The 23,365-nt window shown below is 38.7% G+C and overlaps 1 protein-coding gene and 1 pseudogene across 1 annotated transcript; both read right to left on the bottom strand.

Annotated features, from left to right (window-relative positions):
* Positions 1-332: 332 nt before the first annotated feature.
* On the bottom strand, positions 333-2,153 carry LOC114475276 (forkhead box protein J1-B-like). The gene is made up of 4 exons (XM_028465967.1): positions 1,959-2,153; positions 1,159-1,363; positions 875-1,037; positions 333-808 (listed from the first exon to the last, which is right to left on the bottom strand). The coding sequence occupies exons 1-4, from the start codon at positions 2,138-2,140 to the stop codon at positions 333-335; spliced, it is 1,026 nt and encodes a 341-aa protein (XP_028321768.1). The 5' UTR covers positions 2,141-2,153.
* A 1,584-nt stretch (positions 2,154-3,737) lies between these two features.
* LOC114475275 (piggyBac transposable element-derived protein 4-like) lies at positions 3,738-5,243 on the bottom strand (annotated as a pseudogene).
* Between the last annotated feature and the right edge of the window lie 18,122 nt (positions 5,244-23,365).

Here is a 23,365-nt window from a genome sequence, read left to right as displayed (position 1 = left end):
TACAGTCCCAGGGAACAAAGCAGGTTATGGAAGAAATGTCCATGTCAGTTATTTCATTTTATATATTTATTTATTTATTTAGCACACATTAGGAAAACTAATATATAAACAAAGTTCACAAAAATTGATCTCAAAAGACAAATGAAATTACTGGACAAAATATTATTGAAGATCAAAAAAGAAGTACAAACTTAAAACATATATACATATTGTAATGACTCGAGGACTTAGTGTTCATGCTGTTGAACTGTTATTTTATCATTGTTCCTATCTTTCATGTTTTTGTCATTATTGTCATAGCAACGGGATGGGAGTGGGCCTGGGTGGAGGGGTTATGAGCGAGTGGGATGCTGAAAGCCTTGATCCAGGGTTGGGGGTACGGTCTCTGTCTCCACTGTGACCTCCACCCATGGCTGCACCTCTCCTACCCCTGACTGCTCGGAGAATAACATCAAGGACTGATCCAGATTCACCAAATGCTGTTGGTCCTGATGCTGATGGAGATACTGCAGAGGCATTTGGAGCTCTGCTAGGTTCACTGTGTCATCCATGGTGGTGGCACACAGGTCCATGTGGCCGTAGGACAGCTGGTGGTTCATGACATCTTCTCCTCCTCCTCCTCCCCAACACCTTGCCAGCTCTCCTGTTGGTTGCTGAATCCCCTCCACCTCACATTCCAGGACCCTAACAGCATCAGTGTCCAAATCCTCTAAGGTGCTACAATGACCACCAACAATGTCATTACACGCAGCTGCAAGAATGTCAAAATCCAGTGGCGTCTCTGTAGACCTCGTGGTCCCTCTATTGTCTGTAGACGACAGGGGCATCTGTTAAGGACTCACACCTTCAATAAAAGAAGAAGTGTTTGCAGTGCCCTGATAGCCCTGAAGAAGTTCCCTGGGTCTGTAGATCCTGTTGACAAACATGTCTAAATGCTCTGGGTCGATTTGCCAAACTCTTCCCTTGCCGGACTTGTCCTTCTGTCGAGGGACGTTTTTGAAACACTTCTTGAGGGACAAGAAGTGACGAATAGAGTTCTGTAACAATAAAAACAATAAAAACAAGATTTTATGACAAAGTCATTGAGCAAATATGAGTAAGTGATGAGAAATGAAGGGAAATGGATACTCATAATTAATAAAAGAGGGTGTTGGTTACCTGCCAGCTGGGCTTTGCATGTCTGTAGTAGCAGAAGTTCTCTTTGATCCACTTATAGATGGTGGACAAAGTGACTTCATGCTGTTCGCTAGCCTGCATGGCCATGAAGATGAGACAGGTGTAGGAATGAGGTGGTCTGACATTGGGGTTGGTCTTGTAGTCCACCTCCACCAGAGGGACGGGCTGCATCTGGATGCGAGGGTACCTGGGTTGGGGTCAATTACATTTTTTGGTTAGATTTACGTTTTCAATTACCCATATTCAAATTACAATTCAATTACAATTACAGTAACCAGCAAATTTCCAATCACAATTAAACTACAATTATTGTTAACCTCAGAAAGTCAATTACAATGACATCTTCAATTACTAAAGTTCATATACAATTAATCACAATTACAGAGAATGTAATAAATAAGTTTCATAATCAATGAAAATACAGGTTTTAATATTTTTGCTGTGGGCGTCTGAGGCTTTTTTGTATCAGTATAACCCAAGATAAAATGTGAGAAAGCTTGAAATGAAACAAATTTTAATAATTGTTCACTACATGTGTAGAACTGAACATAAAACTGTAACATGGTTCCTCAGGTTTGCATTTAATTATAATTGACAATTTGTCTAGAATTTTTATGGCAATTACAATTACAATGTCAAGTATTTAAACTCAGTTAAAATGTTATTGTGACTACGACATGGCAACTGATTTGTTATATTACAATTAGAATTAGAATTACGCCATAATTGTAATTAATCATCAATTGCGCGATTACAATTATAATTGACCCCAACCCTGGTACCTGGAGAACAGGGGACCCCCGGGGCTGCTGGGCCGCTCCGGGTCTGCAATGATCATGGAAAAGTTGTGGAGCCAGTCGAGGCTGGTCAGGCAGTCATCAAGGGGGGCAGGACCGGACCCCTGGACATGACCCTTCGGATACATCCCCAACCTGTCCGCCTTAAACCTTTTGGCTTTAGGCATCGTCAACACCGGTCTCCTGGTTTGAAACTGAAGATGTTCAAACTGGCATGGAAAATGAAAGAGTGGAAAAATCAACATAAACAAATACATCAAAAAATAGCAGTTTGCTGCAGCTTGGTTCTTAACCAGAACAATGAGGTCAGAACACATTAGTCTTTAGTCAGTTTTATGTGGAGCTGAATGTAAAAACTTGGTCACTGTTTAGTAGCTGACATACTTTGAACGTTGAGCTCACTTTCACCACATTTAGCTCATTTTTCTTTCATTTGAGAGACAAATTAATGTAAAATAGCATGTTTTATGTCATTGTTAAAAATGTGTACACAAGAAAAATAAATATAACAGTAATTGTTCAATTTTAACATAAATGTTAAATTTAAATTCAAAGTTAAATCTAAATCTAAATGATACATTTTTTATCTAAATCTAAAAACCTGAACTCACATGGATTATAGCTACATTTTCAATATTATAAAAGAAACAATATTTAAATTTAAATTTTCACTAGATTCAGGAATTTATCTGAATAAATAACTATATTTGCAATATTACAAGTCCAGCAGTATTTACTAACTTGTTTCAGGAATATCCCTGAATGAATCATTAAAGTTTACAATATTACAAAAAGTTTTGGTCACAAACCTTGGTCACTGCTGACCTCTGTTGGTCAGTGTTTATGGGCTGGTTTTAAGGATATTAAACCTCCTTTAGTCGTATCTGAGAGTCTTTAGTGCTGTCACTGTTGTTGATCCTGCTGTAAAACTCACACTGCGGTTAATTCTGATCATCTTTCATCTTTTAGCATGCGTTACCATGACTACCTGTAAACAATGAGCTGCATTTAAAGCTAAACCGCCTGGTTTTGGCTCAATTGCCACTAGTGGGAAAATCAAAAAATGCATGATTATGAGCGGGGCTCCTGTAGCACTTTTAGCTTAACCCTTGTGTGATGTTCATATTGTTGTTACTCAGCCAGTGTTTGTGGGTCTGATGGACCCGTTCCATTTTGTGGCATTTAATGCCTCACAATCAACACTTTTATGTTAAAATACTGAACAGATGTTTACCTTATCCCAATTACAAGCAGTATAAACAATATATATGGTTAATATTTGCCCTTTACCTTTGTTAGGTCACATTTATAACTTATTATTTAAAACATAATAAAGAAAATCAATTAAAATCAAGATATGAGTGGAAAACATTTACAAGTGAAGCAAGGTTTTTCAAAACTACTGACTTTATTTCTTTGAACTAGAAATTTAACCCATTCAGGTGCACAACACAAGCTCAACACATGAACACAGAGTAAACAAGACAACACATCAGCCCCATTGAACACATGGCCTTTAGCCACTAGCCTATATAACACATGAGGGGCAGAGCTTTACTGTGTGTGTGTGTTGCAGATATACTTTCTGCACTTGATGCATGTATATTGTGTTTTCCTGTCCATCTTGGGTCCGCACACTTCGCACCGCTTCTTCTTGTTGCTGGTGTTCACAACCTAGAATAATAAAAGATCAGGAATTTTACTAACACCTGTCTCTCTGTCTCTCTCACAAGACATGAGTGCCAGACATGTACTGCAACAGCATCACACACTTACTTCAGGCTCTGCAGATTGTGGTTCTGTAGGTTGGGTGGACAGGGCACCAACATTCTCCTCCTGAATCCTCGTCACCATGGCTGTAGAGGCTGGGGTTCTGGGGATATGTTTTCTTGTCTCGATTTGTGGTCTCACCAATGCCTTTCCCAGATCCTCAAGAAAGAGCCGTCTTTTCTGGAGCTTCACTCGTTTCCATTCTGGGTTCAGTGCCATCCAAATGACAAAGGCATTGTACGCTGAGATGTCCAACATGTCAAAGAATATTACCAGTGGCTAGCGTAGAGACCTCCGTTTGCAGCTGTAGGCCGTCACCAGCTTGTCCATGTTGTCGACCCCTCCTTTTGTGGCATTATAATCCATGATGATCTCTGGTTTGTGATGTTCCTGGTCACAGATTCTTCCATCCCCGTGCAGTGTACTCATGAGTACCACATTCTTGCCTTTCTTTGGCACATAGGATACCAGGCATGTGTAAACAAACTTGGAAGACTTGACAGGCCTGTTCTTTGAAGTCAGCAGTTGAGGTGGGAGCTCTGACCTGTTTTTCCTTATTGTTCCCACCATGGTCAGCTTCCTCTTCCGGAGCTCTTGTCCCAGTTTGTGCGAGGTAAAAAAATTGTCGCATGTGATGTTGTGTCCACTGAGTCCCTGAGACATGTCGAGGACAACTCTCATTCCTTGGTTTTTCTCTGGGGCTCCTCCATCAGGTTTCCCTGTGTAGACTTGTAAGTTCCAAGCATATGAGGAAGTGGCATCACAGGCAGCCCAGATCTTTATACCATACTTTGCAGGTTTAGATGGTATATACTGCCGAAAGGGGCAGTGGCCCCTAAATGGCATCAGCTGTTCATCAATGGTGACATTTGGCCCAGGGTTGTACAGCAGGGGGAGGCGGCGCACCCACTTGTCCCACACTGTCCTGATGGCAGCTAGTTTGTCTCTCTGCCGTCGAGCTGGTCTGTCATCTCGGTTGTCAAAGCGGATAATCCTGGAAATGATGTGAAAGTTTTCCAGAGACATTGTTGCACGGAAAATTTCTCTGCCAGTTTCTGCATCCCACAGGGATTCTGCGGATTCCCCTTTGGACCTGAAAACTCCAGCAAGGATGAGAACTCCAAAGTAAGCATGTAATTGGGTTTGGTCCATTTCCTTCCACCTCTCTCCAAAAACACATCTTTCTTCTAAATTAGTGCAGTCAAGAATAATTTCCTGGATGGAATCTGTGATGAAAAGCTCAAAAGAAGACTTGATGTCCTGTGTGTGAGTAACTGTCATCCGTGTTGGCCCTGGTTGCATCCTAATCACATTGGCAGCCTTGCGGGGTGGCTCTTTTCTTGGGCGAGAAGACCATTCAATTTCAGAATTTTTTGACATCCATATTTCCTCACTTGCTCCATGCTGACTGGCTTGTTCTGGGCCTGGTGATGGCTGCTGACGGCCTGGTCCTGTGGCTCGTCTGTTTTTTCGGAACTGGCTGATGCTCAATCTCATCATCTTCTTCAGAGTCACTGTCAGACTCTAAATTTTCAGAAATGTGATCCTCTTCTTCTGAAACCTCTTCTTCTGAATCCTCTCCCTCTACATCATCATCATCAAAAACTTCTCTCTCTTCTAAAATCAATTCCAGGGCCCTCTGCGCAGAGTAACTTTTGGCCATCTTGATTGGTTGTGATAAGAAACCACACTGGCAAAGCTATATTTATAGTGTCCCGCCTCCAATTTGTAGCAGATAGAGTGAGAAAATAAAGGTTCCCGCAAGACAGAGCAGGTGCAGAAACACAAAAGAAGCAGTTCCCACACAAGGTTGCAACATTGTTTGTCAACACTGTCTGCTCTCATTTTCTCGCACATTTGACCCTCTGATGTTCTGTGTCCCTACACTCTGTCCTCCTCCTGTCTAGGCCTGCTGTGTGTGTGTGTGTGTGTGTGTGTGTGTGTGTGTGTGTGTGTGTGTGTGTGTGTGTGTGTGTGTGTGTGTGTGTGTGTGTGTGTGTGTGTGTGTGTGTGTGTGTGTGTGCGCGCGTGCACGCGTGTGGTACACAGAAGATCAATTTCCACACTTCTATTAGCTCCGGGTCCAGTGGACCCCGAACATCTTATATGTAATAGAAATGTGTAAGGGGGGTGTACGGTGTGTTGCCATTAAATATGTCTTCTGATATATGTTCTTCACAGAAAATGAGCCAAAGCCAGTGAGTCTCAGTTTGAAAAATTATTTAATTGTATCATTTTTCTTTTAATAAAAACTGAAAACGGGTCCACAGACCCGAACACCACACAAGGGTTAAACAAAGAAGTTTTTTGGAGGTGAAAAAATCTTGTGTCTGTGGAAGTCATTAGCAGTGTTGCTAAAGATGAATAAATTAAGACAAGACTTAATAAACTAATGACCAATTTGTTCCACTCTATCATAACCAGGTGATCTGGGTTATGGTTAGTTAGTTAATGAATATATAATTAGTTATAAATATTACAAGAATTAGTTGCAACTTTATAATATTAATGAACATAAACAGTATTTAAATGGTTTATAAAGCTTGTATAAAGCAATTGTTAAAGTTTTATAAACATCAATTCTACTTTATGACCATCCAACTAATGTTTATGATGCTCTGCACAGTGTTTATGAACCATTTACAAAGTATTATAAACATCTGTTCCAACTTTACAATAACTATCTAGATAATGATTGTAGATGGTTTATAAACTAATTATTAACCATTAGTAAAGTATTAAGTATCTAAAACATGTTTATAGATGCTTTATAAAGCATTAGCATATGATTATAATCTTCAGTTCCAACTTTATAATAACCATCCAAATAATAATACACTTCATAAAACATTTATAAACCATTAACAAATATCTGGTCCATGTGTCTCTGTAATGTTTATAGATGTTTTATCAACCATAATCAAAATGTACTAATCTTTGGTTCATCATTAACAAACACTTTATAAGGTGTATAAAATGTTGTGTGCGTCAATAAACAGTTAATATGATATAAATTATAGCATTACAAATCATTAAGACATGAACTATTTCATTCAATACATTTCATTGTTTGTTAACAGTAAATAACTACTAACTAAAAGTTAATTTACTATATATTTACCCTTTACAGATTATAAAGTGTTACTAATATAACAATTAAAAACATATTCTAATATAGTTTTATTCTCAGAAAATGCTTTAATCTACTTTAACATTTTACAACACAGCACGGTGTTACAATTAACCCACAGTTGTAGAAATCCATCACTTCAGTACATCTGACCAATGCTTTGTTAAGAAACTCAATAAATATATCATAAATCACTTTGTTCACAAATACATGAAATAGGTGAACAGGGGAAGGTGAGCGTAGAACAATAAGATGTTTCTGGAAGCTTTGTCTCCTCTTCATCACTCTTTGGCATCAGCGACTCCTCCTCCTGTGATGGCGAAGATGACTTAGTTTTCTGGTCTGTTGAGACTATTCACAATAAGAGAGAATATTTTAGGAAAAAATTACATTAGTTTCACTTTGGAAAACTTAGTCTTGGTCGATTTACGAATGACCTATGGACCCTAACATTTCAATGTATGCTGATGATCCAACAATATACTGTACATAGCAAAAACCACAATATCTGAACTTAGTAGTGTTTTAAATCGGGAGATTCAAGCAGTAGTGAAATGGATAAGCAGCAATAAATTAGTTCTTAATATCTCTAAAACAAATAGCATTGTATTTGGAACAAATACTACGTTACTGAAGAAACCCAAACTGAAATTCCATATAAATGATGTGACTGTAGAACAAGTACATGAAACCAAACTTTGAGGAATAATATTTGATAGTAAATTAACTTCATCTAAACACACATACACACACTGCAAAATTGAGCAGAATAAGGCAGCACGATGTCTACTGCGTTGTCCAAACCAAACCAGCGTAAATCACAGACATAACTGTCTTTCACGGTTAAATATAAGGAACAGACTTATTGCCTCATGCCGGCTCCAGTGCCTGCTCCCCACACCAGGCCGCCTCCCCTGGCTTCCCTCTCTGCTGCTGCTGCTCTGTGGGCCCGACACACTTGTGTCAGGGGAACACTCTGCCTGGACCCTCATCCAGGTCCCCCGCCACCCTCCCTGAAAGGGTTTTTGGAGAGTTTTGAACCCGCTCCTTAAGGATGAGTTCTATTTAGTTTTGTTTGTTTAGCCCTTGTGGTCTTTTAGTTTTTCTGTGAGTCTTTGCTTTTTCTATTTTCAAGTATGTTGTCTTGTGTTAACTCTTGTCTCTGTGTTTCCAGGGATTCCTGCTTGTGGCTCCACCCCCCCAGTGATGTCGGTGTGCTTGCTTTGTGACTGATTAGCTCCCTCATGTTTCCACTCAGCTTTTGCTGGAGTTTTGAAATGAAATAGAAAACTACCAACATTTGGGTCTGCTTTTGGGTCCACACCAACCCCTACCCCTGACAGAAAGTTCTGTGACGTACAGGACCATGGTGACATGGAACTGTTAAATAAACAATCATCCGATTGGTAATTGTAAATTAGATGTTATTTTTTCTAGCACAAAAGCAGTTCAAAGAATTTTTTTTTGCAGTATCTCATTCCTGCTCCAGGATCAGCAGTCATCTGGTTTGTCACAAACACCGCCACGTTGTACTCTCAGGAAATAAAACACAGCCACACGATAAAATATGAGGGTCAATCAATTTAGTTAGATACAAAATATGTCCAGATAAAAAATTATATATATATATATATATATATATATATATATATATATATACACACACACAGGTTTATTATTGAAGGGACATTTGTTTTCCTTTTTTTAACTTACAATACAGTACATTTAGGAGCATGTACTTTTTTTTACTTTTACTCAAGTAAGGGAGCAACTTCAATACTTTAACTTTTACCAGAGTCATTTTTTATTCAAGTATCTATACTTTTACTTGAGTACTGAACACTAGTATTTTTGGCACCCTTGCAAAAAACACAAATTAGACCATTATGTGAGGTACTCAGTGCCCTATCCTTTCAGGGACCTGATCCGTAATAAATCTTGCCACGTTTCCCTTGCATACAGTAAACATCTCATCTATAAACTTAAATAAAAAGGAAGAGATAAAATCTTGTATAAATGAAACTTAATTTATTTTCCCACAAAGGCACCTTTATATAAAATATATGTTCTGCCAAAATGTGCAATTATTTGTTAAATTAAATAACACAAATTCATTCAAATCAAAATAATAAACAAATCTCTAAGTATAGCTACATTAATGAACTGCAAAACTGAGAAAATACCCAGCATTCAATGCTGTTTTGGTGCCGTGCATTCACTTTAATCTGATTGGTCGACTATGATGTGATGCATTTCATTTTTTTCTGGTCATTTCATTTTTCATAGTTTCACAATGTCTGTTGATCATTTTAAAACAAAAAATTAAAATGTACTCAGTAACTGTTGGGTGCAGAAATGTAACAAATTACTTCTTTTAAAACGAACTTAAGCACAAGTCAAATCACTGATTTAGAAACATACTCAAAAAAGTACAAGCACCCATAAAAGAAACTCAATTACAGTAACGTGAGTACTTGTAATCCGTTACTTTCATCTCTGATTAAGTATTACTAGCTTCTGAAATATCTTTGTTTGAATTTAGACTAACACATCACTATTATTTAAGCCCAAAATATTCACGCAGCGTGTCCTTCATTGTGTCATTTTTTAGGGCGAGCTGTGTCGGTTTGATGTCATCATCCTTGACTTTCAGTGAAAAAGTGAAAAAAAAAAAATAATTTACAGTCCCAGGGAACAAAGCAGGTTATGGAAGAAATGTCCATGTCAGTTATTTCATTTTATATATTTATTTATTTATTTAGCACACATTAGGAAAACTAATATATAAACAAAGTTCACAAAAATTGATCTCAAAAGACAAATGAAAATACTGGACAAAATATTATTGAAGATCAAAAAAGAAGTACAAACTTAAAACATATATACATATTGTAATGACTCGAGGACTTAGTGTTCATGCTGTTGAACTGTTATTTTATCATTGTTCCTATCTTTCATGTTTTTGTCATTATTGTCATAGCAACGGGATGGGAGTGGGCCTGGGGGGAGGGGTTATGAGCGAGTGGGATGCTGAAAGCCTTGATCCAGGGTTGGGGGTACGGTCTCTGTCTCCACTGTGACCTCCACCCATGGCTGCACCTCTCCTACCCCTGACTGCTCGGAGAATAACATCAAGGACTGATCCAGATTCACCAAATGCTGTTGGTCCTGATGCTGATGGAGATACTGCAGAGGCATTTGGAGCTTTGCTAGGTTCACTGTCATCCATGGTGGTGGCACACAGGTCCATGTGGCCGTAGGACAGCTGGTGGTTCATGACATCTTCTCCTCCTCCTCCTCCCCAACACCTTGCCAGCTCTCCTGTTGTTTGCTGAATCCCCTCCACCTCACATTCCAGGACCCTAACAGCATCAGTGTCCAAATCCTCTAAGGTGCTACAATGACCACCAACAATGTCATTACACGCAGCTGAAAGAATGTCAAAATCCAGCGGCGTCTCTGTAGACCTCGTGGTCCCTCTATTGTCTGTAGACGACAGGGGCATCTATTAAGGACTCACACCTTCAATAGAAGAAGAAGTGTTTGCAGTGCCCTGATAGCCCTGAAGAAGTTCCCTGGGTCTGTAGATCCTGTTGACAAACATGTCTAAATGCTCTGGGTCGATTTGCCAAACTCTTCCCTTGCCGGACTTGTCTTTCTGTCGAGGGACGTTTTTGAAACACTTCTTGAGGGACAAGAAGTGACGAATAGAGTTCTGTAACAATAAAAACAATAAAAACAAGATTTTATGACAAAGTCATTGAGCAAATATGAGTAAGTGATGAGAAATGAAGGGAAATGGATACTCATAATTAATAAAAGAGGGTGTTGGTTACCTGCCAGCTGGGCTTTGCATGTCTGTAGTAGCAGAAGTTCTCTTTGATCCACTTATAGATGGTGGACAAAGGGACTTCGTGCTGTTCGCTAGCCTGCATGGCCATGAAGATGAGACAGGTGTAGGAATGAGGTGGTCTGACATTGGGGTTGGTCTTGTAGTCCACCTCCACCAGAGGGACGGGCTGCATCTGGATGCGAGGGTGCCTGGGTTGGGGTCAATTACATTTTTCGGTTAGATTTACGTTTTCAATTACCCATATTCAAATTACAATTCAATTACAATTACAGTAACCAGCATTTTTACAATCACAATTAAATTACAATTATTGTTAACCTCAGAAAGTCAATTACAATGACATCTTCAATTACTAAAGTTCATATACAATAATCACAATTACAGAGAATGTAATAAATAAGTTTCATAATCAATGAAAATACAGGTTTTAATATTTTTGCTGTGGGCGTCTGAGGCTTTTTTGTATCAGTATAACCCAAGATAAAATGTGAGAAAGCTTGAAATGAAACAAATTTTAATAATTGTTAACTACATGTGTAGAACTGAACATAAAACTGTAACATGGTTCCTCAGGTTTGCATTTAATTATAATTGACAATTTGTCTAGAATTTTTATGGCAATTACAATTACAATGTCAAGTATTTAAACTCAGTTAAAATGTTATTGTGACTATGACACGGCAACTGATTTGTTATATTACAATTAGAATTATAATTACGACATAATTGTAATTAATCATCAATTGCGCGATTACAATTATAATTGACCCCAACCCTGGTACCTGGAGAACAGGGGACCCCCGGGGCTGCTGGGCCGCTCCGGGTCTGCAATGATCATGGAAAAGTTGTGGAGCCAGTCGAGGCTGGTCATGCAGTCATCAAGGGGGGCAGGACCGGACCCCTGGACATGACCCTTCGGATACATCCCCAACCTGTCCGCCTTAAACCTTTTGGCTTTAGGCATCGTCAACACCGGTCTCCTGGTTTGAGACTGAAGATGTTCAAACTGGCATGGAAAATGAAAGAGTGGAAAAATCAACATAAACAAATACATCAAAAAATACCAGTTTGCTGCAGCTTGGTTCTTAACCAGAACAATGAGGTCAGAACACATTAGTCTTTAGTCAGATTTATGTGGAGCTGAATGTAAAAACTTGGTCACTGTTTCATAGCTGACATACTTTGAACGTTGAGCTCACTTTCACCACATTGAGCTCATTTTTCTTTCATTTGAGAGACAAATGAATGTAAAATAGCATGTTTTATGTCATTGTTAAAAATGTGTACACAAGAAAAATAAATATAACAGTAATTGTTAAATTTTAACATAAATGTTAAATTTAAATGTAAAGTTAAATCTAAATCTAAATGACACATTTTTATCTAAATCTAAAAACGTGAACTCACATGGATTATAACTACATTTTCAATATTATAAAAGAAACAATATTTAAATTTTAATTTTCACTAGATTTAGGAATTTATCTGAATAAATAACTATATTTGCAATATTACAAGTCCAGCAGTATTTAATAACTTGTTTCAGGAATATCCCTGAATGAATCATTAAAGTTTACAATATTACAAAAAGTTTTGGTCACAAACCTTGGTCACTGCTGACCTCTGTTGGTCAGTGTTTATGGGCTGGTTTTAAGGATATTAAACCTCCTTTAGTCGTATCTGAGAGTCTTTAGTGCTGTCACTGTTGTTGATCCTGCTGCAAAACTCACACTGCGGTTAATTCTGATCATCTTTCATCTTTTAGCATGCGTTACCATGACTACCTGTAAACAATGAGCTGCATTTAAAGCTAAACCGCCTGGTTTTGGCTCAATTGCCACGAGTGGGAAAATCAAAAAATGCATGATTATGAGCGGGGCTCCTGTAGCACTTTTAGCTTAAACAAAGAAGTTTTTTGGAGGTGAAAAAATCTTGTGTCTGTGGAAGTCATTAGCAGTGTTGCTAAAGATGAATAAATTAAGACAAGGCTTAATAAACTAATGACCAATTTGTTCCACTCTATCATAACCAGGTGATCTGGGTTATGGTTAGTTAGTTAATGAATATATAATTAGTTATAAATATTACAAGAATTAGTTGCAACTTTATAATATTAATGAACATAAACAGAATTTAAATGGTTTATAAAGCTTGTATAAAGTGTTATGGTCATTTTTATATTCATCATCATATCGTCAAATGTATGTTCATGTGTACAATTTGTCATGTTTTAATACATGATGACTGCATTACTCTTTACACTTTTGAACAGCTGAATCATGATTAAACAGTACAGATCGTATTATTCTCAGTGCAGCACAGAGTCTCTGCTCACATGCAGATATACACTGACGCACACACTTATCAAGGACAGATAAGAGTGTCGCCTGATCTTCCTCACTTTTATACATGTCTTCATCATCCTCCAACATTTTCACTGTGGGAGCATCTGACTCCCTCCCTTTTGTCTCTCAGGGTTGGGACCTTTTCTTATCTGTATAAAACCTTAAGCTGAAACTGTTAGAGGGCGCTGCACTTCCTTCGGACCTCCGGCCGGGACGGTCACTTCTTTTGTTCCATCTTGTACCTTTTTTCTTAGTTTAGAATAAACTTTTTTTATATAAAATCATCAATGCTTCTCCTGGACTCCATCATTCAACCAGAGCAATAAATCATGTCTCCAAATGAGGTCAACCGTAAATTCAGCCGTAACATTTGGCGTCGACGAACTGAATCCATCTTCTGCTCCGTGGGGCGTCGACCGTGGACCAGCACTGGGTCAACACACTTGAAGCCCCGGGGCTGGCCCGCGGTGGTCCGCCCTCGGACAGAGACTGGAGCACGAACCATCGGTTGAACCTCAAACACCAATTCGGACTAAGGTAAAGCTGCCTTTATAAACATATATATATAAATTTTCATTTACATATATATTCGCTCTGTGTTGATTTTTTTGGAACCAGTCAAGCATTGTATTGATTTTCAGCTTTGAGCTTTGATTTTGATCCTCAGCTGTTCTGTGTTTTGATGCAGTGAACTGTGCCATGAGAAAGGCTCAAATGGTTGCTTTTTAATGCTGTAGGTTCTGTCTGGTTTTCTTCGGGCTCGGATATTTTTTTTAGGCATAAAATACGGCTGGTCGTTATTTACTTTGGTTTTGTTCGGACACCCACAGACAGATAGACAGGCAACCAAAGTTTCCAAAACATCCCAGCGGTGCCATGATCTGAGTTCACCTCTGTACCGAAAGCAAAATAGATTAAAACCCCGAACCTAACCTAAATTGTGTTTCTGTGAATCAAACAGATGAACAACCCAATAAACAAATAATATATGCATACGCATATACAATCTTGGTATGATGTGAACTCAGATCATGCTTTCGGTGAGTTTTACTTCTTTTTTTATCTTTGTTTTTATTTTGTGAATGGTTGTTTGGCTTTAAGGCTCTCATTTTGGAGAGAGCCGGCTTTGGTTTTTTTGGTTTTTTTTCTCTCTCTCAACACACACACACACACACACACACACACACACACACACACACACACACACACACACACACACACACACACACGAGAGAGAGATAGGGAAGCACGCGCACGGGCGCACACGCGCGCGCACAGCGCTCGCGCACGCAAAGAGAGGCAGAGAGCCACACCCACGAGAGACACACGCACACACTCAAACAAGAGAGAGGTAGCGCCCCTCACTGGCCAGTTTAGTGAAAGGTCACATGGTGACACAACATTGTGATTTCTCACCTCTCCCCCTGCCGACAGAATAGTGCCATTACACACAGACACTATTTTTATTTTTATTTTAAATTTTATTTTGATTTCATGAATGATGGGTTCACTCTAGAATGACTATGAGCAACACACACTCAAACACACACACAGATGAATACAGTATTTCATTTTATTTTATTTTAATATTACTGTTACCATCATTATCATTTTTTATTATTTAATTGTTAGTTTCTGTTGGCTTTGTGGTTGCCCCCTGAAGAAACGACATCTTCAATGAAAGAATGAAATCACCTTCAACTCTTATGCTAATGAAATGTCAACATCATTCAAAGGACCAAGCATCAGAAGGAAAAGGACAATCAAAGGTCTGTGACCTTTCAGGACTCAAGGACTCAACTCCCATTCAGCAAAGCAATGCTGAAATAACTCGCTCAGTCCCAAGTCAACTCTTCATCGTCTATGAATGGGCTGCATGCCAATGTTGGGATTAACACATCCTGCCCCATCATCAAAGACTGAGAACCTGTGGGCGTCGGAGTGATTCGACACTCCCCCACCAATGAGTTGCGAGTTAAACGCCACGACTACTGCCTGAATGATGGGCAGCAACTGCAGACTGGTCACACGTCTGCTGGAAATCTTCACCAAAAAAGACACTGTTTCAAAAGCCACAAGGATACCAAGCCACAAGAAGTCCACCACAGCCTTTGGTGGTAGTGCTAAATCACTTTAGCCTTGAACTTTGGCATGGAGGGGGACAACTAGCAAATAGCCAACAAGCTTCTCCTTCAATAGCACAATACTAACCCCTCTATCTTCTGACTGTGCACTAGATTATTTTGTTTTCATTTATTCTCTCACACGCAGACAGACAAACAGTCACACACCCACATTCATAACTATGAGAAACACAGGACCACCAGAACTTCAAACAGAACCCTTCTGTTTGCCACATAAGACCATGTGTGCCCATCATTTATCTTTGCTTTTATTCATTATGTTGCTCATTTATTTACACTGCTTTTGCCTTTATGAGAAAAGAAAAAACAAAGGGGAAGAAAATAGTGTTACTGATAAGGTTGTTTTTGTTTGCTTTTCTTTCATTTATTCTCTTGTTGAGGGGAGGCCCCCCACAATGCAAGATATGGTTACATCCGCTGAAGAAAGAGCCCTCTGTTGCCTCAGCTTTTGGAGCTGAAGTTTTAATTTTTTATTAATTTATTGGCCATGATTTTTTTTGAGCTCACACGTTTTTCTCATTTGTTATTTCTGAACGATTCTTCTTTTTCTCTTTTGTTTTTACTCAATTTCAGGAAAATTGAGACAGAGATTGAGGACTGCAGCCTCAACCAAGTTTACATTTTGACATTTTTGACCGATACCCTCGTAAACAATCTGTACCTTACCCTTTTTGAAGCTGCTTGCGACAGACAGCCTAGTTCAACATTCATTGTTTTCATTTTGCGTGCCTCCCCCTTACCGCGTCGGACTGTCTGGCCGGCCCAAAGCCGCTCGACAGCAGGGGGGGATACCAAATTTTTCCTGAGAAAAAAATGTCCCATTAGTTGCTATGAGTACATAGGCAATTACTTTTCAAACAAGAAGTCCTGGTTTAATGTGCAGAAAAAGGATAAACCATGCTAGGGAAAGCACTCTTCGGGGGATAGTGGTCCACCTGATTTGATACATGCTTGGTAACCGAATACCGTTCTGAACAAATTTCTACGTTCCCTTAGAGTGAGGGTTATTAGAGGTTGCGTGCTCCGTTCAATCTTAGAGGTGCCCAATAAAGTCCTGACAGTCTGCGTTGGTGTTTATAATTCTCCTGCTAATTCGGAGGGTTTTTATATCTCCGGAGTAACGAGTGGTCGAGTTTGAAATTCTCCCAGCTTTATATTTTAAATAAAGTCACAGGTTGAGAGGTTACCCTTCCCCCATACTCCTCCCAGCTTTATATTTTTCTTAAAGTCAGAAGTTGGAAGTTTCCCCGGGAAATTCTCCCAGTTTTATATTTTCATAAGGCCAGGTTGAGAGGGTCTCCGGCTAATTCAGATATTTGTTTTAAGTTTCTGGAATCTGCAGCTGTTGAGAGTTTCCCCCAGGTTCGGTACCGGGGTTGAGTTTGTTATTGAGGCACGGCCGTGCGAGTTCTGCCTGATCAGCAGCTAGTAGACTGTCAGTACTACCAGGGGCAATAATCTAAGTGTAGACTCCGCAAAGGCGTAAGTAAAAAGGAGCGTACCTCTTAGTAATCAGACGATACCAGTAAAAAGCAATTAATTAACACTAAAAGGTTGCCAAGCATGGGGGGGCAATAAGAGCTCATTGACCCCGAGAGACGAGGTGGACTGGCTATCGCCGCTGGTGGGTTAGATGAGACCTATATTCTACTTAGACACTATGCAGCAAAACCTTGTGAATGCATGGACGTGAAAATTGAGGCATGAATGTGTGCGTTGCATGAGTGACTGAATGATGACACGTTACGTATGCCTGAGAGAACCGCGTTGTGAGTGCGAATGTGCTGTGAACGTGTCATTGAGTGATTGACCGATGAATGGCTGTTTGACTACACATGTTCCTCTGTTTCACCTTCCTTTCCTCCTGGGTTTTGATGCACAAGATCTTCTCCCTGTTTTTGCCAATTATGTAGTGGGGTGTTCAGAAAACACTGCTGCTTGTTAAAAGAACTATGGTTTTAGGCCTTGGGCCTTCTAAAAAGTTTACCAGGTTTTAAAGGTTTTTTTTCTGGGTGTTTAAAAACACCAAATGACGTTTTTTTATATATGATACCACTTTCAGTGGAATGACTGGTTTTGACCTTGACTGACCTTACTGTTCATGTTCAGTGTCCATGTTTTTTGTTGTTGTATGTGTATACTCGTTGTTGTGTGCACTTGTCTATGTCTTCGTCTTAGTTGTCGTTATTGTGTAGCTTTTTCCAAAATACAGGTCGCTGGCTGTATACTCAAAGGAGACGAATCAGATCCAACTAAAGAAAAGAGATATTTTAAATTATTCATTTAAGTCTTAATGTTTTCCTCTCTTTCTGTTTCTGAGTGTTTCCTAACAGACAATGCCACCGCCTTCTCGACTCCGATCCTGCCTCCCCCAGCCGCCATGCCTGGTCACTGCTCTTATGATGAAGGATGAGAATTAAAGGGAAGTATTGTCCATAACTGTAACTGGGAAGCAAAGGGGAAATAGATTGAAATAGACACGTGACAATATGACATATTGTGGATGTTCTAACATAATATCTATTCCAGAGACTACAGAGACTTCCAATCCAACTGCAAAAGTGGGGACAGATCTTCAAATTTCCAAAGGGAGCGTACAGTTGACCCTGGCTTTGACCTTTTAAGGCTGAGGAGGAGGAGGTCGAGGAGGCTGGAGGGCACAAAGGCAGGCAGACACAAGAGAGAGGAAAACGGAGACACATCCAAAATGATCAGATAAGTGATTTTCCAATGATATTTATCATATGGTTTTAAGAATCCAAATGTATTCTTATGTAAAAAAGGGAAGGGAGCGGGCCAACGTCCCTCTGATTTTTGATTTATATTTTATCATAGGAAAATATACCTCAAAACCCTCCAACTATTTTCTTCTTGTTCCACCAGCACTTAGCGTGCAAGACCATAAAACACCTTCACTGGGTTTAGACACTTTTAAGGGAAATCTAAGTGTTCTCAACATTGGGTTGGTGGCCCAATCTGGGTCATCTGAGATTTAAAAAGGGTCCTCCTGAAATTCTTGATAATTGATTGAAATAAGAGATAGTTTAAAGTTAAGTAATTTCCAAGCATTTAAGGAAGCTCTCCAAACCGTGCTGGGGCTCGTCACCCCTACGAATGGGATAAATACAGAGAGCAAAAGACAATATGATTGTTCGACTCAACTTAACTTTAATTCTGTCTAACCTTAAAGGGCCAATAATCTTGCTAAACTCTGGTTCAGACACAGAATAGGAGACACTTTTGCCACCAATTGACCTTCAAAATTAAGTAAATTACATCTCGAATAATAATTATGAGGGAAAATAATGAAATAAATGAACTGACAAATTCAGCTCTATAAAAGAATTAGGCTATGTAATTAGGTGTGGAGTGTTAACATTATTCAGAATAAATAAAGGATGGAATAAGATTTCTCCTTCACAAATAAGAGATAGCAAAGAAAAATAAAACAAACAATTTAAATAAATAAATAACATTATTTATTTATTTGGTTAAACTTATTTAGCTTTCTCACATCTCCATGCCTCCCAATTGTATGTATTCATCTTGAGAAGACATGTAACCACACTCCACACTTGTCCGACTTGCATGTCCTTCTCCGTCCGACTTGCATGTCCTTGTAAACAGTGGTTCTCAAATTGTTGCTTCTCACCAGGTAAGTAGACGTACCACAGATAATCACTGCAACTCCAGCTATGCTTCTTCTTGCTCCAGGAAAAAGAGAATCGAATTAATACTTCCTGCCTTTCTTTCAGCCTCATATTTTCCCACTCGCGTGCGAATGCTACAGATAACATTGAGCTAGCTCACTAACCCACACCTAACCATTGTGTGATTGTGCAGCAGCACTTTTTAGGATCTGAAAAGCTCTCAGATCCTGACCTCTGACCTGTCTCTGCCTTCCTGGCCATACTAACTATTCATTTAGTTAGTTAACTAAACCTAACACCCCTAAACTTTTATTCTATTCTATTCTATTCTATTCTATTCTATTCTATTCTATTCTATTCTATTCTATTCTATTCTATTCTATTTTTTTCTATTTTATTTTATTTTATTTTGTTTTATTTTATTTTATTTTATTTTATTTTATTTTATTTTATTTTATTTTATTTTATTTTGGGTGAGTTTTGTTTTGGTGTTTTCCCCCCCCCCTTCTGTCCAGGTACCAGCTAAAGCCTACCAGGTACCAGGTACCAGCTAAAGCCTCAGTAGTGGGATCGCGCATGTGTTCAGGTACCAGCCAATCCCAAGAGTTCTGTTTTGGTGTTTTTCCCCCCCTTCTGTTCAGGTACCAGCCGATCCCAAGAGAGGTTGCCAGGTGTGTGGAGACTACCCTTCCTCAGACAACAACCAATCATCTACAACGCCGACCGGAAATGAACGACCCACACGGCAGTGAAGGTCGCGGAGCGGGCGACATGGATCCAAGATGATTGCCGACACCAGCTGATGCTGAGACGGAGGCTGACCGAACAATGAAGGGGGAACCGACAAGGCCACTGAGATTTTCTTTTTCACGACACACACAAGAAAACGCTCTAGAACAAGGGCCTAGCTTTGTTTATAAGCCACACCAAATGCTCATAGCTAGGTTGAGGGTGGACAACCTCACACCTAGCTGCAGGAATACAGTCATAAACCCTTCTGCTACGATTGAGGAAAATACTCAAGGTTCTTCACTCATGGTGCCGCCAATCAAGTGCGGTGATTCTAACCATGCTATTGGTTACCCCAGTTACCACTGAACTCAGCCGATGAAGACGAGTGATGTCCTTGATGCAAATGATGATTTTTGCTTATCTAGATGTAATAAAGGATTATTTTTGATGATTCATGCCATTGATAATAATGATGAAGAAGTTTATTTCCACATTTTCTTGATATATCTGTGCCTCACAAAAGTTAACCCTGAATATAATAATTTTGTTTCTTGATTTGGTCGTTGAGGGCGACCAAAAGTGGGGAATGTTATGGTCATTTTTATATTCATCATCATATCGTCAAATGTATGTTCATGTGTACAATTTGTCATGTTTTAATACATGATGACTGCATTACTCTTTACACTTTTGAACAGCTGAATCATGATTAAACAGTACAGATCGTATTATTCTCAGTGCAGCACAGAGTCTCTGCTCACATGCAGATATACACTGACGCACACATTTATCAAGGACAGATAAGAGTGGCGCCCGATCTTCCTCACTTTTATACATGTCTTCATCATCCTCCAACATTTTCACTGTGGGAGCATCTGACTCCCTCCCTTTTGTCTCTCAGGGTTGGGACCTTTTCTTATCTGTATAAAACCTTAAGCTGAAACTGTTAGAGGGCGCGGCACTTCCTTCGGACCTCCGGCCGGGACGGTCACTTCTTTTGTTCCATCTTGTACCTTTTTTCTTAGTTTAGAATAAACTTTTTTTATATAAAATCATCAATGCTTCTCCTGGACTCCATCATTCAACCAGAGCAATAAATCATGTCTCCAAATGAGGTCAACCGTAAATTCAGCCGTAACAAAAGCAATTGTTAAAGTTTTATAAACATCAATTCTACTTTATGACCATCCAACTAATGTTTATGATGCTCTGCACAGTGTTTATGAACCATTTACAAAGTATTATAAACATCTGTTCCAACTTTACAATAACTATCTAGATAATGATTGTAGACGGTTTATAAACTAATTATTAACCATTAGTAAAGTATTAAGTATCTAAAACATGTTTATAGAGGCTTTATAAAGCATTAGTATATGATTATAATCTTCAGTTCCAACTTTATAATAACCATCCAAATAATAATACACTTCATAAAACATTTATAAACCATTAACAAATATCTGGTCCATGTGTCTCTGTAATGTTTATAGATGTTTTATCAACCATAATCAAAATGTACTAATCTTTGGTTCATCATTAACAAACACTTTATAAGGTGTATAAAATGTTGTGTGCGTCAATAAACAGTTAATATGATATAAATTATAGCATTACAAATCATTAAGACATTAACTATTTCATTCAATACATTTTATTGTTTGTTAACAGTAAATAACTACTAACTAAAAGTTAATTTACTATATATTTACCCTATACAGATTATAAAGTGTTACTAATATAACAATTAAAAACATATTCTAATATAGTTTTATTCTCAGAAAATGCTTTAATCTACTTTAACATTTTACAACACTGCACGGTGTTACAATTAACCCACAGTTGTAGAAATCCATCACTTCAGTACATCTGACCAATGCTTTGTTAAGAAACTCAATAAATATATCATAAATCACTTTGTTCACAAATACATGAAATAGGTGAACAGGGGAAGGTGAGCGTAGAACAATAAGATGTTTCTGGAAGCTTTGTCTCCTCTTCATCACTCTTTGGCATCAGCGACTCCTCCTCCTGTGATGGCGAAGATGACTTAGTTTTCTGGTCTGTTGAGACTATTCACAATAAGAGAGAATATTTTAGGAAAAAATTACATTAGTTTCACTTTGAGAAAACTTAGTCTTGGTTTATTTATGAATGACCTATGGACCCTAACATTTCAATGTATGCTGATGATCCAACAATATACTGTACATAGCAAAAACCACAATATCTGAACTTAGTAGTGTTTTAAATCGGGAGATTCAAGCAGTAGTGAAATGGATAAGCAGCAATAAATTAGTTCTTAATATCTCTAAAACAAATAGCATTGTATTTGGAACAAATACTACGTTACTGAAGAAACCCAAACTGAAATTCCATATAAATGATGTGACTGTAGAACAAGTACATGAAACCAAACTTTGAGGAATAATATTTGATAGTAAATTAACTTCATCTAAACACACATACACACACTGCAAAATTGAGCAGAATAAGGCAGCACGATGTCTACTGCGTTGTCCAAACCAAACCAGCGTAAATCACAGACATAACTGTCTTTCACGGTTAAATATAAGGAACAGACTTATTGCCTCATGCCGGCTCCAGTGCCTGCTCCCCACACCAGGCCGCCTCCCCTGGCTTCCCTCTCTGCTGCTGCTGCTCTGTGGGCCCGACACACTTGTGTCAGGGGAACACTCTTCCTGGACCCTCATCCAGGTCCCCCGCCACCCTCCCTGAAAGGGTTTTTGGAGAGTTTTGAACCCGCTCCTTAAGGATGGTTTGGTTTGTTTAGCCCTTGTGGTCTTTTTTCTGTGAGTCTTTGGTTTTTCTATTTTCAAGTATGTTGTCTTGTGTTAACTCTTGTCTCTGTGTTTCCAGGGATTCCTGCTTGTGGCTCCACCCCCCCAGTGATGTCGGTGTGCTTGCTTTGTGACTGATTAGCTCCCTCATGTTTCCACTCAGCTTTTGCTGGAGTTTTGAAATGAAATAGAAAACTACCAACATTTGGGTCTGCTTTTGGGTCCACACCAACCCCTACCCCTGACAGAAAGTTCTGTGACGTACAGGACCATGGTGACAAGGAACTGTTAAATAAACAATCATCCGATTGTCATTTTTTATTCAAGTATCTATACTTTTACTTGAGTACTGAACACTAGTATTTTTGGCACCCTTGCAAAAAACACAAATTAGACCATTATGTGAGGTACTCAGTGCCCTATCCTTTCAGGGACCTGATCCATAATAAATCTTACCACATTTCCCTTGCATACAGTAAACATCTCATCTATAAACTTAAATAAAAAGGAAGAGATAAAATCTTGTATAAATGGAACTTAATTTATTTTCCCACAAAGGCACCTTTATATAAAATATATGTTCTGCCAAAATGTGCAATTATTTGTTAAATTAAATAACACAAATTCATTCAAATCAAAATAATAAACAAATCTCTAAGTATAGCTACATTAATGAACTGCAAAACTTAGAAAATACCCAGCATTCAATGCTGTTTTGGTGCCGTGCATTCACTTTAATCTGATTGGTCGACTATGATGTGATGCATTTCATTGTTTTCTGGTCATTTCATTTTTCATAGTTTCACAATGTCTGTTGATCATTTTAAAACAAAAAATTAAAATGTACTCAGTAACTGTTGGGTGCAGAAATGTAACAAATTACTTCTTTTAAAACGAACTTAAGCACAAGTCAAATCACTGATTTAGAAACATACTCAAAAAAGTACAAGCACCCATAAAAGCAACG

This window comes from Gouania willdenowi, chromosome 14, assembly GCF_900634775.1.
Source record: "Gouania willdenowi chromosome 14, fGouWil2.1, whole genome shotgun sequence".
Lineage (NCBI taxonomy): Eukaryota > Metazoa > Chordata > Actinopteri > Blenniiformes > Gobiesocidae > Gouania > Gouania willdenowi.
Note: the sequence above shows the minus strand (reverse complement) of the source record. Positions and strands in the feature narration are given on the sequence as shown.

Bases quoted from the DNA above. Each gene is read 5' to 3' on its own strand.
- LOC114475276 (XM_028465967.1), bottom strand. From the start codon at position 2,140: ATGCCTAAAGCCAAAAGGTTTAAGGCGGACAGGTTGGGGATGTATCCG. The intron at 1,364-1,958 runs GTACCAGGGTTG...ACCCCAACCCAG, and splicing joins GGGGGTCCCCTGTTCTCCAG to GTACCCTCGCATCCAGATGC. The intron at 809-874 runs GCACTGCAAACA...TGTCGTCTACAG, and splicing joins ACTTCTTCAGGGCTATCAGG to ACAATAGAGGGACCACGAGG.